We start from the raw sequence: 18,620 nt of genomic DNA, 5'->3' as shown, positions 1-18,620 counted from the left end.
GCCAAATGCAAAATTTTTTTTGAATTTTTTTTTTTTTTTTTGGAAGAGTCCTTTTGAAGTGCATAATGTCTCCATCATTGACATACATGTAAGAACAGTAAAAGGTCAAGTATGTGTACATGTGTACATCATATGACACTGTGTGTACATATACACCTGCTTGTGTTCAGAAAAAATATTCTAAAATGGCTAGCCATAGTTTGAAATGAATATCAGATTTATTGGTGCAGACAAGAGCTATGTGTCAGCTGCTGGCATTTTATACATTGCTGCATGCAAATGATACCGGTGTGCACATGTAAACATGTGATATTTGTGCATACAGACCAAATCACTGATGGTGTGGTATGTCACTTTGGGTAACGACAGTTATTGGAGCGTGGTGGGGGGGGTGAGGAGTGGGGGTGGTGTTGGTGGCAGAGGGAGAGACAACCTGTCAGGTGATGCCCCATGTGAATGGTGGTGACCTATAAAATAAATGTAAAAATTAAAGCTCTAGTATGTGTTAAATTCAACTTGACAATAAAAGATGACTTCGATGGCTGAGATGGTTTTTATAATGAAACCCTGGATCACTTTCACTTTCACTTCGCAAGACGTGTATCTCATAACTTTTTTGTCAAACGTGTCAAAGATTTACAAGAAAAGTTATGAAAACTTAATGTACAAAGTTTAGTGAAAGTAAGCCCTGGATTGCTGCTGGTAATGAGATTGGATGACCAATGTCTATGAGGTTAAGGGTTCAAATCTTGCTATATGTAATTTGGCTGCAGCTTTAAATCCTTAGTTTGTCAGGTACATTAACATGTGCCTGGTTAAGGTTGATGGTTTACACTTGCATTGTCTAATCTGCGGATACATATACAGTTTACACATGTACAGGTGCAGCCCTAATCTGCGGATACATGTACAGTTTACACATGTGCAGGTGCAGCCATATTCTGCGGATACATACACAGTTTACACATGTACAAGTGTATAAGACATATTTGGGACAGGTACAGTATTTCATCATTTTGACTGCTAAGTTGGGGCAAAAATAAATTGTGTATAAATGTACAACATCAACACAGTGAAATATTGTAGATGAATGTGTCATATACAGTAATGCTATAGACAATGGATTTCATGAAGGTTTTCCACAAGACACTTGATTTTATGTTCACAGATTGATTTAAAAAAAAAAAAAACAAAATAACGAACAAATGTATTACAAGTAAATGAAATGAAGATGAGTATTTGTGTTCATGTGGATACATTAAAGGAGAAGAAAATTTAAATATCAGTCAAATACCATTGAAGATGGAAAAGACGAGCGTGAAGGATGCATAAGTAAGCATTATAAGTTTTCCATAGCGTTCGAAACTACATACCTCTTCTGTTCATGCCTTCTGAAATATGTGTAAAGTAACGAACTACATGCTTGAGTTACTAAGGGCGGAATTCACGGGAACCTGGGTCTAACATTTGGTTTTTGCTTAAAAGACTTAAAGGAGAAGAAAATTTAAATATCAATCAAATACCATTGAGACGAGTATGCATTTCCTTGCAGGTGCATGCCATAAAGAAAATTCTAATATGTACCTCAAGTTGATAAATTATAAATAAAGTCAGCACCAGAATCCGCTGTGGGCGACTCCATCTTGCCTAAGAACTTGTCCTGAAGTCTTCTGTGTTAAGACGAGAATTGCCATAGGAAAGTGCAGAAGTACAGTTCGTACATTCTGGTGGAACTCTTCTTCACAGAATATAGAGAACAGTACAGTTCGTTTTCCACTTGAGGATCGGGTAACCGGAATGATGGATGTAGGTTCCGAGTTACACGAACAAGCCGGCAGTTTTAGCGAATCTCATTGGCTGAGGGGCAACCACACCCCCCAGCACAAATTACGGGGTGTTAAAGATGGAAGACGCGATGGACTTAGCGATTTATGCCAGCTTTGCCGTATTCAGGATTTACGTGTATGGCGAGGAAAAATGGCAAAATTATGCAGCCGTCACCATCAGATAGAAAAACATGTGCTCTTTCCAGTGTCATTAGTGCCATTTTTTAAAAGTTTTCTCCTCCTTTAATGCATTGAAGTGCATGTGCAGCCTACAACGTGCGCTTACAGGTGTATAATGGCGCTGTAGAAAATATCCAGCCTCGCATGTATCTCCTTTCATTCCTCTAAATTACAATTTTGTCCAGTTCTCTCATATACATGTAGTTCCAATTAACAGAAAGTATTTGTTGAGAACAAGAAGAAGCAAATGGCTTTTGTCTGCCCAATGACTCCAAGTTCTAAGTCACGGGTACTTGCATGTCAATTATTAGTCTACATGTCTACATGTGACATGCTTGAGTGATCTCATATTATTACCTGTGTCCGCTTAATGGATAAGCTACATGTATTGTATCATGTAAAATATTTAAAAGTGACATGAATTGAAATATTCATTGATTCATTGAGGACAAAAGCAGACTTTCCAGCATCCAGTTAGGAATTTCCTTCAGTACACATTGATTTCTGTTCACATGCTTGAAAGTGTACGAAAATTGCATGTATATATGTAGATAGTAATATACTTTGGAGTAAAGTAAGTCCATGCAGTCAAGGGCCCCTGTAATGTTACCTGTACAAAATGAGTGCATCCACATAATGTGTGTGTATATATATATATACAGTTTGAAAGATTTACCAGGTAAGTAAAGTATATATAGCATATGTATGTGTTCTACTGAACTGGCAAAAAAGTGCAAATCAATATTTGCATGATTTGAGTTGCTCATAAATCACATGAGAGAAATGAGATTACAGGACGGTAATTCTTCTATGTTTTGGCATGTGTGCAAGAGGTTGATTCATGAATATTCAAAGGGAATTGTTCCGTGTTGTACTGGTATATATTAGGTATGTGTTCTGTGAAGTTATACTCTCTGTGTAGCCGTGAAGTTGGACAACTCAGCTAGTGTACGTCAGTTTTCTGAAATCAAATTAAAACTTTGCATAAATCACACACAGTCTGAAAGTTGAGAAATTACGAGGTGATTGCAGAGCAGCTATGGCTTATATCGGTGATATGTGAGTAGGGGCAAGGTATAGGAAAAGGTGAGAAATGAGGATGTGTGGGTAGGGGCAAGACATTGCAAAAGGTGAGAAATTAGATCTGTGAGTAGGGGCAAGAAGGGGCAAGACATTGCAAAAGGTGAGAAATGAGGATCTGTGAGTAGGGGCAAGACATTGCAAAAGGTGAGAAATTAGGATGTGTGAGTAGGGGTAAGACATTGCAAAAGGTGAGGAATGAGGATGTGTGAGTAGGGGCAAGACATTGCAAAGGTGAAAAATTAGGATCTGTGAGTAGGGGCAAGAAGGGCAAGACATTGCAAAAGGTGAGAAATGAGGATGTCTGAGTAGGGGCAAGACATTGCAAAAGGTGAGAAATTAGGATCTGTGAGTAGGGGCAAGACATTGCAAAAGGTGATTGCAGAAACAGCTTTGGAGTGGTGTTTTTATACCATACTCAAGATTGTTTATGTATTGAGTATACTAAATGGTGTTTTACACCGTACTCAAGATTGTTTAGATGTTGAGTATACTGAGTTGTGTTTTACACCATACTCAACAATATTTCACATGTACATGTATATGACAGCAGCCAGCATTATGGTGGGAGGAAACTGGGCAGAGCCCGGGGGGGAAACACACAACCACCCGCATGTGGCTGATTGAAACTCCTTCCCATGCAAACACCTTACATTTACAGGTTATTTTGCTGTAACTCCTTCCCATGCAAACACCTTACATTTACAGGTTATTTTGCTGAAACTCCTTCCCATGCAAACACCTTACATTTACAGGTTATTTTGCTGAAACTCCTTCCCATGCAAACACCTTACATTTACAGGTTATTTTGCTGTAAAACTGTTCATCAGATTTTTTGTCATGAATTAGCCCTAAATTGTAAATATACACGCATGTTTATGTGTCTACAAGGTTGATCCCCTTTTATGACATCTACTGTAGTGCTCTTTTTGTGTGTTGTCGTACGAACAGTGATAAAACTTTCTTTTTTTTTTTTTCTACTGCAGTTTTTGACCAGCACTGCAATTTCTGCACTCTAATTCTCCTTTAAGTTTACACGTACCTGATGTAAGTCCAGCCAATCTGCTGTTTATTGTTATAGTGAATATCTGCGGACATTTACATGCAAGTAATAAACAATCCAGCCCAGTTCAGAATATCTGGACAAATGTAAACAAATGTACTTTTGAAGATGTCATGCCTGCAGTACTCCGGCTCATGGTTTTCAGGATCATTGTACAGTACATGTACATCTTACCTCAGTCACACACCAGATGTTCCCATGAACTTGGCTTTATATATGTAGCATAGATTTGTGCTTGAACAACTTTTATTCACCAGTATCAGCATGTACACGTACATGTATTTGCACAATGACAGTTCCCTTTTTTGGGACATTTTCTAGTGGTATTGAAAAAACATATGCAGAGGGCCCTGTGATGGAATATAAAGTGCTCTTAGAGTAAACTCTTGTGTCTGGTTCAGTCTAGTGACGGGTTTGCTCCGGCAGACGCGTCTGAGGTATAAAACCGGACAGCTTGTCTAGTGACGAGTTTGCTCTGGCAGACGTGTCTGAGGTATATTACCGGACAGGCTTGTCTAGTGACGGGTTTGCTCTGGCAGACGTGTCTGAGGTATATTACCGGACAGCTTGTCTAGTGACGGGTTTGCTCTGGCAGACGTGTCTGAGGTATATTACATTGCAGGCTTGTCTTGTGACGAGTTTGCTCTGGTAGACGCGTCTGAGGTATATTACTGGACAGGCTTGTTCTAGTGACTTGTTTGCTCTGGCAGACGCGTCTGAGGTATATTACATTGCAGCTTGTCTAGTGACGAGTTTGCTCTGGTAGACGCGTCTGAGGTATATTACTGGGACAGGCTTGTCTTGTGGACGGGTTTGCTCTGGTAGACGCGTCTGAGGTATATTACTGGACAGGCTTGTCCGTCGACGGGTTGCTCCGGCAGACGTGCCTGAGGTATATTACCGGATAGGCTTGTCCGGCGACGGGGTTTGCTCCGGCAGACACGGGGGCAGTTCCTGCTTATTTATTTGTAGTGGAAAGTTAAGACAACCATTTTGTCCTCATTTCACTCAAAACTGACTGTTTTGTTCTGACGTGATGATCGTGTTTAATGACGGTATAACCATTTTATTGTACTCATCATTTCCAAGGTCGGCAAATTAAAGCTGATAACCATGTTGTTGTTGAAGTGAAATTAAAGTATATGCATTTTAAAACAGAAATAATTTACCTGGTTATACAAAATAAAGCATCAGTTTTGTGTTCTTTGCTGCTCCTTTTATCAACCTTTGGATTTAATATGCTGTATAAAAGATAACACTATAAAACCGTTCTACTGAACAATTATTTTATATTATTTACTGACGTTGCAGTGACAACCTAACGCCTTCAACAGAGTAAGGTGTTAAACAAAAAGAATCCCTATTTATATTGAACTTACATACAAAAAACAAAGTTAACAAAACAGTATGTACAAGTTTCATGGTGAAGACATCTCAAATTCATGGTTGATGTATACATTGGGTCTATACAATTTAAAAACAGACAACAGGAGCTGGTATATGGTGACCGAATTTAAGTAGATACAGTTTTACATGAGTGAACAAATTTTACCATGTTGAGGTACATTTGCACAAGTTAATTAACATTTTTTCAACACTGTGTCCCAGGTGTGTGATAGGTTTAAATCTGGAGTCCTCCATTGTGGTTGAGAGTGGGATTTTTAACCTTTACGAAAATGGCTTCCTTAACCCCTCTATCAAACCAATGGGCTGTTCGGATAAAATATTTACGTTGTCCCCCAATAAAACCGTGACCTGAATTACATATATGTTGGAACACAGCAGAGTCATAGCCACTAGATGCTGGTTTAGATGTTGTTTAATACGGTTACTTAGTGGCTGCTGTGTTTCACCAATATATTAATCCCTGCAACGTGTTTTCACCACATTTTATTTCATAGCTCCACACTTCATCCTGCAGCTTCATCCGTGACCCCCCCCCCCCCCATTTTTGTCCACCCTTCCAGTAACAGGAGGACTTTTGTCCGTATCCCGGCCTAACCATGTGAGAAGAAAGAAAATAAATTTTCTTGCTAAGTTAATGTATATTGGCTAAAAAGAGCAGACCAGGTTCCCAAAAATTAGAAGAAATAAGGTACATATAACCCCATCTGTGTGTAAATGTTTACATACTGGTACTTGTTTTAAAACCGAGAGCAGCATATAAAATCTAAACTCATGAAATTCAGTCTTGATACTGGTACCATGTGAATGTTTATTCTGTAGATTGATAAAGATAATTACATGTGTAATTATTTTCCTTCAGCTTTTTTATCATACTAGTATTTTACTTTTTATCTCCATGTGTGTAATATACATGTCTTTTATTGAAATCAACGGTTGCTATTGGCAACCATTTTAAATCATTTCGAGATAATTTGAAATCACATTCATATATCCTAAAATCATTTTCAGACATGTTAATTAATTCAGACATCTCTCGTATCTGAAATTAACACATCTGAATAAACAGTTTGGGTGTGTCAGTAAAATTCCGACACAGTTTCGTCTATAAAATAGCCACACATACCAGTCACAGTAACATGAATTATGTAGAGAACTGGAGTTACTACTCCTTGAGTGGAAGCTGAAAAAGTGCATGGGTTAAAGCTCATGCACATTTTCCAGGAAACTATAATCATTATGGCTGAATGAGATGTTGATGCCCTTAGTATGAAGAAAGACTCAAGAAAGGGCAGCGTCACGACCCAGGAACCTCTCATCAATGCAGTCGCTGTGAGTTCAAGTCCAGCTCATGCTGGCTTCCTCTCCGGCCGTACGTGGGAAGGTCTGCCAGCAACCTGCGGATGGTCGTGGGTTTCCCCCGGGCTCTGCCCGGTTTCCACCCACCATAATGCTGGCTGCCATCGTATAAGTGAATTATTCTTGAGTGCGGCGTAAAATGTCACTCAGGTAAATAAATAAACTTAACTGAGGATTGCATCATTTATGACACTATTGTGATGAAAATAATGAATGTGTTAGAGGGTCCGTAAGGGAAAACATGTGGAATTGAGAGGAACAGAGAGGAACAGTGATTTACGTTCAGGCACTCTCAGTTCTGTTAGAAACCAGATCCACCTTTAGGACTTAGAGAGCGTATGTGAGACTAAGCCCATATGGTATTTGATAAATTCATCCGGCGAATTTTAGCTAGACGAATGGTTTATTGACTTTGTGTCACAGATTTAGGCATTCCTTCGGTATATTAAAAAAAGGGAGAAAATAAATAGAACATAGAAATAGAAATAGAACAATGTTTGATTTTCATGTCACAAGACACCAGTTGCCTTTTACCAGTTTTATCAATTACATAAACATATATAATCATAAACTTCCCCCGGGCTGACTGCCGCCGTATAAGTGAAATATTCTTGAGTACGGCGTAAAACACCAATCAAATAAATAAATAAATAAATAAATAAATATTATCACAAACATAGAAATGACAATCATCTACATGTTCAGACTCACAATGACAGATGTTTTTTTTTTTTTTAAATTTTTGTCATAAACCATTATTTGTCCTTGTGCCGCCGTTTAAAGATCACATGATTTTCCACAAGTCATGCCAGCATAATGACCTCTGTGGCCAAGTGGTTGGGGAGCTAGAATATTTCACTTATACGACGACGGCCACCATTATGGTGGGTGGAAACCGGGCAGAGCCCTGCGGGAAACCCACAACCATCCGCAGGTTGCTGAAAGACCTTCCCACGTATGGCCGGAGAGGAAGCCAGCATGAGCTGGACTTGAACTCACACCGACCGCATTGGTGAGAGACTCCTGGATCATCACGCTGCGCTAGCGCGCTAACCAACTGAGCCTCGGAGGCCCCATTTGTGTATTGTAATGAAGTATTGTTAAGTATGGCATGATATTAAACACGAATGAAATGAATAAGTAAATGTGTGTATATACTTGTAACTGTTTGTGTTTCAGGCATTCACTGTGATCTGTGTCTTCACTCTAACAAGGATACCTTACTGCAGGCTATCACCAAATCCGCCACTCCCTGGGCAGGGCTGAACGCCGGGACGTTCAACAAACTTCCCGCAGCCGACACTCTCTCCAAGTGCATTGTGGGATGCTGTGACGTGTCCTGGTGTAACGCTGTCCTCTATCACCAGTCTATCTGCTACACGATCCACTGTAATTCCACGGATCAGCGAGCATGTGACCCGCTGAAACGCTCAGAAGCCAAATACGCCTCCTCGTACTTCGTTAAACTTAGATCCACAGGTAAAGAGGTCAGGCGACCATGTCATAAAACCATTTGTGATTTGAAAGGTCAAAATTTAAATCCTTGACCTTGTCGACACATTTTTTAGATGTGCCCTAATTCCTCCTTTTCTCAAATGAAAGAGCAACTTTTAATGCAATTTATGCACATTTTTAATTTGATTTCAGGGACAAAACTACATTGATTTGGTTGGCCAATTTCAGGGTTTCACTAAATGTATCATTTTATCCATCTGTGTGAATAATAGACATATAGTTAGAAGTTACAAGATGAAACTTGTAAAGAGGTCAGGCGACCATGATGAAACTTGATGAAAAGACCATGTAACTTCAAATAGAATTAGTTTTCCTGTAACTAGCTTGAAATTACAAGTTCAATTTGGAACTGAAGTTCTGCCGTCAGAACATGCTTGAGTAAAACACCTCAAGAACATGCGAAAAGTTTGAAGAATGACAGTTGTAGTTTCCTCTCCGTTTTGTATGCCTCGTTTCCTCTACTCAGGAGAAGGGAGCTGATATGATTTATTGACGCTTACTTTTCAGTGGCTATTAAAGACGCAAAGATGTACAGGTTCAAACCCAGCCTTTGAATTTTTTTGATTCCCCTGCTCTCTATGCATATTTTCGGAGTCTAACGTTCAACGGTTGACATTTCTGAAGACTGCTTGTCTTCCACCAATAGGGTGTGGACATCTACGAAAAACTGTCAGTTCATGTAACTTGCTAAAGGTTGTTGTGCTCCGGTTTCCCTCACCCATAAGGCTAACTTCTATCAGTCATATACAACCACATGAAAATTTCATGTTGAAGATATTAAAGGATACATGAAAAGTTACTATAAAACGAAGAGTATGACCAGCCCTAATGGCTCATTTGGTAGAGCGTCCGCTTCAGGGGCGGTAGATCCAGGGTCAATCCAGGGTCGGGTCACACTAAGACGTGAAATGAGGAAGCCTCAGCTTCCCCGCTAGGCATTCAGCATTAAAGGGATAATGCATCTACTGGTTGACCCGTATCAGTATAATAGCTTGGGCAGCTTACTTGCCTTTGGTATGTCGTCTCAATGAAGCAGCACTAGATGAAAGAGCAGTGGAAATGTGTCCTGCAAGCCGTACGAAAACATTGGCTTCACTGGAGCCTTAGGAAAACATTGGCTTCGCTGGAGCCTTAGGAAAACATTTGCTTTGCTGGAGCCTCAGGAAAACATTGGCTTCGCTGGAGCCTTAGGAAAACATTGGCTTCGCTGGAGCCTTAGGAAAACATTGGCTTCACTGGAGCCTTAGGAAAACATTGGCTTCGCTGGAGCCTTAGGAAAACATTTGCTTTGCTGGAGCCTCAGGAAAACTTGAGTTTAATCATGTTAAAACACCATTTTTATGCCCCCAAAAGAAAGCTGAGAAGCTTGTGTGTAGTTTCTTGTGTTAGGTCACACCCATACTATTTAATTTAAGAAATGAAAACCAAGAATTTGTTGCTTAAAGGATTCATGAATCAATTAAATGAAATAAAATAAATACCTGGATAACAGAAGTTACATACCTGCACAGCATAAGCTACATACCTGGATAACATAAGTTACATACCTGAATAACATACGTTACATACCTGGATAACGTAAGTTACATACCTGAATAACATAAGTTACATACCTGAATAGCATAAGTGATAACATAAGTTACATATGTGGATAACATAAGGGATAATATAAATTACTCACCTAGATAACATAAGTTACATACCTGGATAACATAAGTTACATACCTGAATAACATACGTTACATACCTGGATAACGTAAGTTACATACCTGAATAACATAAGTTACATACCTGAATAGCATAAGTGATAACATAAGTTACATATGTGGATAACATAAGGGATAATATAAATTACTCACCTAGATAACATAAGTTACATACCTGGGTAACAAAAGGGATAACATAAGGTATATACCTGGATAACATAAGTTACACACCTGGATAACATGTTACATACCTGAATAACACAAGGTACGTTCCTGGATAACATAAGGGATAACATAAGTTACATACCTGGATAACATAAAGATAACATAAGTTACATACCTGGATAACGTAAGTTACATTTTTAGATAAGGTAAGTTACATACTTAGTTAACATAAGTTACATACCTGAATAACAGAAGTTACATACTTGGATAACATAAGTTACATGCTTTCACTTTGTTTACTTTTCTACAGAAGAGACTGATGCCGCACTGAGGACTGCAGCCTCTGGTTTAGGCGCCTCTGATCAACCACTGATCTTAAATCACCGCTGTTCCCAGGACACAGACTGCCCCGCCCATGAGCACTGCACCCTGGAGGTGGACGACACAGGCATGGAGTACAGATGTACCTGTCAGGAGGGTTTCGTTAGGAACTCTGTCACCAAGGAATGCCAAGGTATGGGATTAATGAAAATGTGTCCAAAGTGTTATTATATACACTAAGGAAAAGCAATTTGTTAGATGTCACTGGTCTAGAATTACTCAAAATGCGGCATTGTCATCAAATTGAACAAAAAGTAATAACAAGAAAACAGTGTACAAGGACTCGTATTGACTGAGACTTCCTGGCTGTTGTATTGTCAGTTGTGGGTCTACCGTGTGAATATGGACTGGATCAGTGTAAACCAGGGGAGGAGTGTACCTTGAGAGAGGGGTCCAAATCTCGGCAGGGATTGTGCGAGTGTAAGACTGGCTACCAGAGAGACCCAGTGTCCAGGCACTGTCATAAAACTGGTAGGTGTTTGGTCTTTTGTCCCACATCAGACAAAATACTCTGCTTTTCATTGGACAGCAATAGTCTCATGGCAGACGTGTATATTACCGTATCATTATAGTACTGGTCCAAGGTTACCTCAGTTCAAAAACAGAAAATTTTTCAAAATTTCAACCGTTCTTGTCAGGATTGCAGATTATAGGAGATGTGAAAATCATCTGATTGGTTACCGGTCATGCTGAAATCTACAATCCTAGACTCTTATGACTTGGTCAATGTTTCTAAATGCAATGCTGTATGTAACGAACTGTGGTCTAGTGGTTACAGGCGCTTACTTTTCAATCTCAAGGACAAACAAGGTGTAGGTTCAAACCCAGCTTTGGACATACAATTAACAGATTGACAGGCTCTGACTGTTTTTGGGCCTTTGCACAGCTTAGTGTTCGTTTAACATTAAGATTTGCATCACCAGTATGATGTGTAGATCTGTACATTCCATATAGAAAACTGCTTTCCTCCTCGACCCATAATGCTGACAGCCATGGAATTAATATTTTATTTTATTTATTTATTTATTTGATTGATGTTTTACACCGTACTCAAGAATATTTCACTTATACTACGGCGGTCAGCATTATGGTGGAAGGAAACCGGGCAGTGCCCAGGGGAAATCCACGACCATCCGCAGGTTGCTGCCAGACCTTCCCACTTGCGGTCAGAGAGGAAGCCAGAATGAACTGGACTTGAACTCACAGCGAGGACGCATTGGTGAGAGGCTTCTGGGTCATTACCCTGCACTAACGCGCTAACCAACTGTGCCACGGAAGCCCCCTCGAATTAATAAGAGGAACAGTTCTAAGTATTGCATTAAACAATAATCAAATACGTAAATAATTTGGTACATGTGGTTGTTGTTGTTGTACAGAGGAGGTTGTGGATACATCAGGATCCAGGTCTTCTGATCAGGTGAGTATAACCTTACCTTGTTATATGTGTAGTATTTCACCTGTAAGGCTTCAAGATCAAATCCAACTTGTGGCAATATGACTTCATCCTTGTTTTTTGATAAATTTGTTTTCTCACTGCTTTGTCTGCACTGATAAGTGACCCCACTAAACCCTCCACTGTACACGTCCAATGTGCAGTATGTAAGGCATGTCTAGTCAGCCAGGTGTAGTGACCCCACTAAACCCTCCACTGTACACGTCCAATGTGCAGTTTGTAAGACATGTCTAGTCAGTTAGGTGTAGTGGCCCCACTTAATTCTCCACTGTAAAAGTCCAGTGTGCAGTATTTAAGGCATGTCTAGTCAGCCAGGTGTAGTGGCCCCACTGAACCCTCCACTGTACACATCCAATATGCAGTATGTAATGCATGTCTAGTCAGTCAGGTGTAGTGGCCCCACTGAACCCTCCACTGTACACATCCAATATGCAGTATGTAATGCATGTCTAGTCAGTCAGGTGTAGTGGCCCCACTAAACCCTCCACTGTACACATCCAATATGCAGTATGTAAGGCATGTCTAGTCAGTCAGGTGTAGTGGCCCCCCTGAACCCTCCACTGTACACGTCCAGTGTGCAGTATAAAAGGCATGTCTAGTCAGTCAGGTGTAGTGGCCCCACTTAATTCTCCACTGTACACATCCAGTGTGCAGTATTTAAGGCATGTCTAGTCAGTCAGGTGTAGTGGCCTCACTGAACCCTCCACTGTACACGTCCAGTGTGCAGTATGTAAGGCATGTCTAGTCAGTGAGGTGTAGTGGCCCCACTTAATTCTCCACTGTACACGTCCAGTGTGCAGTATTTAAGGCATGTCTAGTCAGTCAGGTGTAGTGGCCCCACTTAATTCTCCACTGTACACGTCCAGTGTGCAGTATTTAAGGCATGTCTAGTCAGTCAGGTGTAGTGGCCCCACTGAACCCCCCACTGCACACATCCAATATGCAGTATGTAAGGCATGTCTAGTCAGTCAAGTGTTGTGGCCCCACTGAACCCTCCACTGTACACATCCTATATGCAGTATGTAAGGCATGTCTAGTCAGCCAGGTGTAGTGGCCCCACTGAACCCTCCACTGTACACATCCAATATGCAGTATGTAAGGCATGTCTAGTCAGTCAGGTGTAGTGGCCCCACTTAATTCTCCACTGTACACGTCCAGTGTGCAGTATTTAAGGCATGTCTAGTCAGTCAGGTGTAGTGGCCCCACTAAACCCCCCACTGCACACATCCAATATGCAGTATGTAAGGCATGTCTAGTCAGTCAAGTGTTGTGGCCCCACTGAACCCTCCACTGTACACATCCTATATGCAGTATGTAAGGCATGTCTAGTCAGCCAGGTGTAGTGGCCCCACTGAACCCTCCACTGTACACATCCAATATGCAGTATGTAAGGCATGTCTAGTCAGTCAGGTGTTGTGGCCCCACTAAACCCTCCACTGTACACGTCCAGTGTGCAGTTTGTAAGGCATGTCTAGTCAGTCAGGTGTTGTGGCCCCACTAATCCCTCCACTGTACACATCCAATGTGCAATTTGTAAGGCATGTCTAGTCAGTGAGGTGTAGTGGCCCCACTTAATTCTCCACTGTACACGTCCAGTGTGCAGTATTTAAGGCATTTATAGTCAGTCAGGCGTAGTGGCCCCACTGAACCCTCCACTGTACACATCCAATGTGCAGTATGTAAGGCATGTCTAGTCAGCCAGGTGTAGTGGCCCCACTAAACCCTCCACTGTACACATCCAATATGCAGTTTGTAAGGCATGTCTAGTCAGTCAGGCGTAGTGGCCCCACTGAACCCTCCACTGTACACATCCAATGTGCAGTATGTAAGGCATGTCTAGTCAGCCAGTTGTAGTGGCCCCGCTGAACCCCCCACTGTACACATCCAATATGCAGTTTGTAAGGCATGTCTAGTCAGTCAGGCGTAGTGGCCCCACTGAACCGTCCACTGTACACATCCAATATGCAGTATGTAAGGCATGTCTAGTCAGTCAGGGGTATTGGCCCCACTTAATTCTCCACTGTACACATCCAATGTGCAGTATTTAAGGCATGTCTAGTCATTGAGGTGTAGTGGCCCCACTTAATTCTCCACTGTACACGTCCAGTGTGCAGTATTTAAGGTATGTCTAGTCAGTCAGGTGTAGTGGCCCCACTTAATTCTCCACTGTACACGTCCAGTGTGCAGTATTTAAGGCATGCCTAGTCAGTCAGGTGTAGTGGCCTCACTGAACCCTCCACTGTACACGTCCAGTGTGCAGTATGTAAGGCATGTCTAGTCAGTCAGGTGTAGTGGCCCCACTGAACCCTCCACTGTACACGTCCAGTGTGCAATATGTAAGGCATGTCTAGTCAGTCAGGTGTAGTGGCCCCACTGAACCCTCCACTGTACACGTCCAATGTGCAGTAGGTAAGGCATGTCTAGTCAGTCAGGTGTTGTGGCCCCACTGAACCCTCCACTGTACACGTCCAATGTGCAGTATGTAAGGCATGTCTAGTCAGTCAGGTGTAGTGGCCCCACTGAACCCTCCACTGTACACATCCAATATGCAGTATGTAAGGCATGTCTAGTCAGTCAGGTGTAGTGCCCCCACTGAACCCTCCACTGTACACGTCCAATGTGCAGTATTTAAGGCATGCCTAGTCAGTCAGGTGTAGTGGCCCCACTTAATTCTCCACTGTACACGTCCAATGTGCAGTATGTAAGGCATGTCTAGTCAGCCAGGTGTAGTGGCCCCACTAAACCCTCCACTGTACACATCTAATATGCAGTATGTAAGGCATGTCTAGTCAGCCAGGTGTAGTGGCCCCACTGAACCCCCCACTGTACACATCCAATATGCAGTATTTAAGGCATGTCTAGTCAGTCAGGCGTAGTGGCCCCACTGAAACCTCCACTGTACACATCCAATATGCAGTATGTAAGGCATGTCTAGTCAGTCAGGTGTATTGGCCCCACTTAATTCTCCACTGTACACATCCAATGTGCAGTATTTAAGGCATGTCTAGTCAGTCAGGTGTAGTGGCCCCACTAAACCCTCCACTGTACACGTCCAGTATGCAGTATTTAAGGCATGTCTAGTCAGTCAGGTGTATTGGCGCCACTTAATTCTCCACTGTACACGTCCAGTGTGCAGTATTTAAGGCATGCCTAGTCAGCCAGGTGTAGTGGCCCCACTTAATTCTCCACTGTACACGTCCAGTGTGCAGTATTTAAGGCATGTCTAGTCAGTCAGGTGTAGTGGCCCCACTGAACCCTCCACTGTACACGTCCAGTGTGCAGTATTTAAGGTATGTCTAGTCAGTCAGGTGTAGTGGCCCCACTTAATTCTCCACTGTACACGTCCAGTGTGCAGTATTTAAGGCATGTCTAGTCAGTCAGGTGTAGTGGCCCCATTAAACCCTCCACTGTACACATCCAATGTGCAGTTTGTAAGGCATGTCTAGTCAGTCAGGTGTAGTGGCCCCACTGAACCCTACACTGTACACATCCAATATGCAGTATTTAAGGCATGTCTAGTCAGTCAGGTGTAGTGGCCTCACTGAAACCTCCACTGCACACGTCCAATGTGCAGTTTGTAAATCATGTCTAGTCAGTCAGGTGTTGTGGCCCCACTGAACTCTCCACTGTACACATCCAATGTGCAGTATGTAAGGCATGTCTAGTCAGTCAGGTGTAGTGGCCCGACTAAACCCTCCACTGCACACATCCAATGTGCAGTATGTAAGGCGCGTCTGGTCAGTCAGGTGTTGTGGCCCCACTAAACCCTCCACTGTACACGTCCAGTGTGCAGTATGTAAGGCATGTCTAGTCAGTCAGGTGTAGTGGCCCCACTTAATTCTCCACTGTACACGTCCAATGTGCAGTATGTAAGGCATGTCTATTCTGTCAGGTGTAGTGGCCCCACTAAACCCTCCACTGTACACATCCAATATGCAGTATGTAAGGCGCGTCTGGTCAGTCAGGTGTTGTGGCCCCACTGAACCCTCCACTGTACACGTCCAGTGTGCAGTATTTAAGGCATGTCTAGTCAGTCAGGTGTAATATGTCCTTAAATGCCAGTACAAAGCTAGGTGTGAGAATTGGTCGTTAAACATCGGACATCCTTGTATTCTAACTGAAACTTTATATGCCTGGTTTGATATTTCCTGCCTTGTATGTCCCCTATTTGTCATCTTTCTATGTCTCATATTGACCATTTGTCATCTTTCTGTGTCTCATATTGACCCTTTGTCATTTTTCTTTGTCTTGTATTGACCATTTGTCATCTTTCTGTGTCTCATATTGACCATTCCATTTGTCATCTTTCTGTGTCTCGTATTGACCCTTTGTCATTTTTCTTTGTCTTGTATTGACCATTTGTCATCTTTCTGTGTCTCATATTGACCATTTGTTATTTTTCTGTGTCTCATATTGACCATTTGTCATCTTTCTGTGTCTCATATTGACCATTTGTCATCCTTCTGTGTCTCGTATTGACCGTTTTTCATCATCTGCGTCTCGTATTGATTGGAACATTCCCAACTTGATCAGTTACAGTTGTTTATTGTTGTTTATATGTTTTCATTTGCAGACACCACCTGAAAAGAAAGATAATACGAAAACAACATCAACAACAACAACAACAGCCACAAAAACAACAACATCTCCACCAGGTAAGCACTTCATTCAGTTTATGATTATTGGTAACCTGTTTATGAAAGTTTGATCACTACTAGATCAGTACTTGTACTCGACTTTACAACGCCACTAGTTCAGTACTTGTACTTGACTTTACAACACTACTAGTTCAGTACTTGTACTCAACTTTACAACACTACTAGATCAGTACTTGTAATTGACTTTACAACACCAATAGATCAGTACTTGTACTCAACTTTACAACACCGCCAGATCAGTACTTGTACTTGACTTTACAACACCACTAGATCAGTACTTGTACTCGACTTTACAACGCCACTAGTTCAGTACTTGTACTTGACTTTACAACACTACTAGTTCAGTACTTGTACTTAACTTTACAACACTACTAGTTCAGTACTTGTACTTGACTTTACAACACTACTAGTTCAGTACTTGTACTTGACTTTACAACGCCACTAGTTCAGTACTTGTACTCAACTTTACAACACTACTAGATCAGTACTTGTAGTTGACTTTACAACAGTAATAGATCAGTACTTGTACGCAACTTTACAACACCACTAGATCAGTACTTGTAGTTGACTTTACAGCACCAATAGATCAGTACTTGTACTCAACTTTACAACACCACTAGATCAGTACTTGTAGTTGACTTTACAACACCATTAGATCAGGACGTGTACTCAATTTTACAACAATGCAAACTAACACACCACTGTGACTCAAGAACCCATTAGGTCTGGCAGCAACCTGCAGATGGTCGTGGGTTTCCCCGGGCTCTGCCCAGTTTTCTCCCTCCATAATGCTGGCTTCCGTCATATAAGTGAAATATTCTTGATTACGTCGTAAAAAACCAATCAAATAAATAAATAAATCAAGAACCTCTTACCAATATGATCGCTATGGGTTCCTTTCTGTTTATACAAGTACATGGGAAGATCTGCCTGGAACCCTCAGATAGTAAATAAACAAATAAATGGTTATGTTTTTATTGCATCTAACATGTACGTGTAACTACCTATGCAATTACTTGTAACTACATGTGCAATTACTTGTAACTACTTGTGCAACTACGTGTAACTACATGTGCGGTATACTAAAATTTCACGTGAATCATGAGAAGCCCAAAACAAAACAAAACTTGCCATTTTGGCTTGCTGTTTTCTTCCCCGGAGATAATGTGGGAAGGTCTGCCAGCAGCCTGTGAATCGTCATGAGCTTCCGCTGAACCCGGTTTCATCTTCATGCTTATGGTTGTCGTTAAAATATGCTTGAGTATGACAAACAGGACAATATAAATAGAAACGATGGATAAATTTTTGAGTACAACGATAAACGCCAGTCAGATAAATTACTACATCATTTGGGATATTACACTGTCATGGTCATGATGGAGGGGCATCATCTCTGGTGTGTTTGGCTTGGCATTATGATTTGATTTGATTTCATAAATGTTTTATGTCGTGCCAAAGAATATTTCACACATGATATATGATCACGGCTAGCATTACGGTGGGAAGAAACAGGTCAGAGCCCGGGGAAAGCTTGGCTCTACGAATATTCAGGGAGAAAGAAAACAAAAAAACAACAATCTACTTCAAGGAAAAACTGTGGTGACATGAGATTAAAATGCTAAAATGTTATTTTAATAATTTATTTATTTGTTTGCTGTTTTACGCCGCGCTCAAGAATATTTCAATTATTCGACGGCGGCCAGCATTGTGGTGGGTGGAAACCGGGCAGAGCCCGGGGGAAACCCACGACCATCCTCAGGTTGTTGGCAGATCTCCCCATGTACGCCTGGAGAGGAAGCCAGCATGAGCTGGACTTGAATTCAAAGTGAC

The 18,620-nt window shown here is 41.4% G+C and overlaps 1 protein-coding gene across 1 annotated transcript in view; it reads left to right on the top strand.

Annotated features, from left to right (window-relative positions):
* The window catches only part of LOC135463920 (dyslexia-associated protein KIAA0319-like protein), a 54,947-nt gene that overhangs the window by 6,091 nt on the left and 30,236 nt on the right, over positions 1-18,620 (top strand). The window contains exons 3-7 of the mRNA XM_064741385.1: positions 8,092-8,391; positions 10,609-10,812; positions 11,001-11,150; positions 12,056-12,096; positions 16,706-16,787. Coding sequence (XP_064597455.1) covers positions 8,092-8,391; positions 10,609-10,812; positions 11,001-11,150; positions 12,056-12,096; positions 16,706-16,787 — 777 coding nt within the window. The remainder of the gene's footprint in view (positions 1-8,091; positions 8,392-10,608; positions 10,813-11,000; positions 11,151-12,055; positions 12,097-16,705; positions 16,788-18,620) is intronic.

Source organism: Liolophura sinensis, chromosome 3, assembly GCF_032854445.1.
Source record: "Liolophura sinensis isolate JHLJ2023 chromosome 3, CUHK_Ljap_v2, whole genome shotgun sequence".
NCBI classification, from domain to species: domain Eukaryota; kingdom Metazoa; phylum Mollusca; class Polyplacophora; order Chitonida; family Chitonidae; genus Liolophura; species Liolophura sinensis.
The sequence above is the reverse complement of the archived record's forward strand: the minus strand, read 5'-3'. Positions and strand labels throughout refer to the sequence as shown.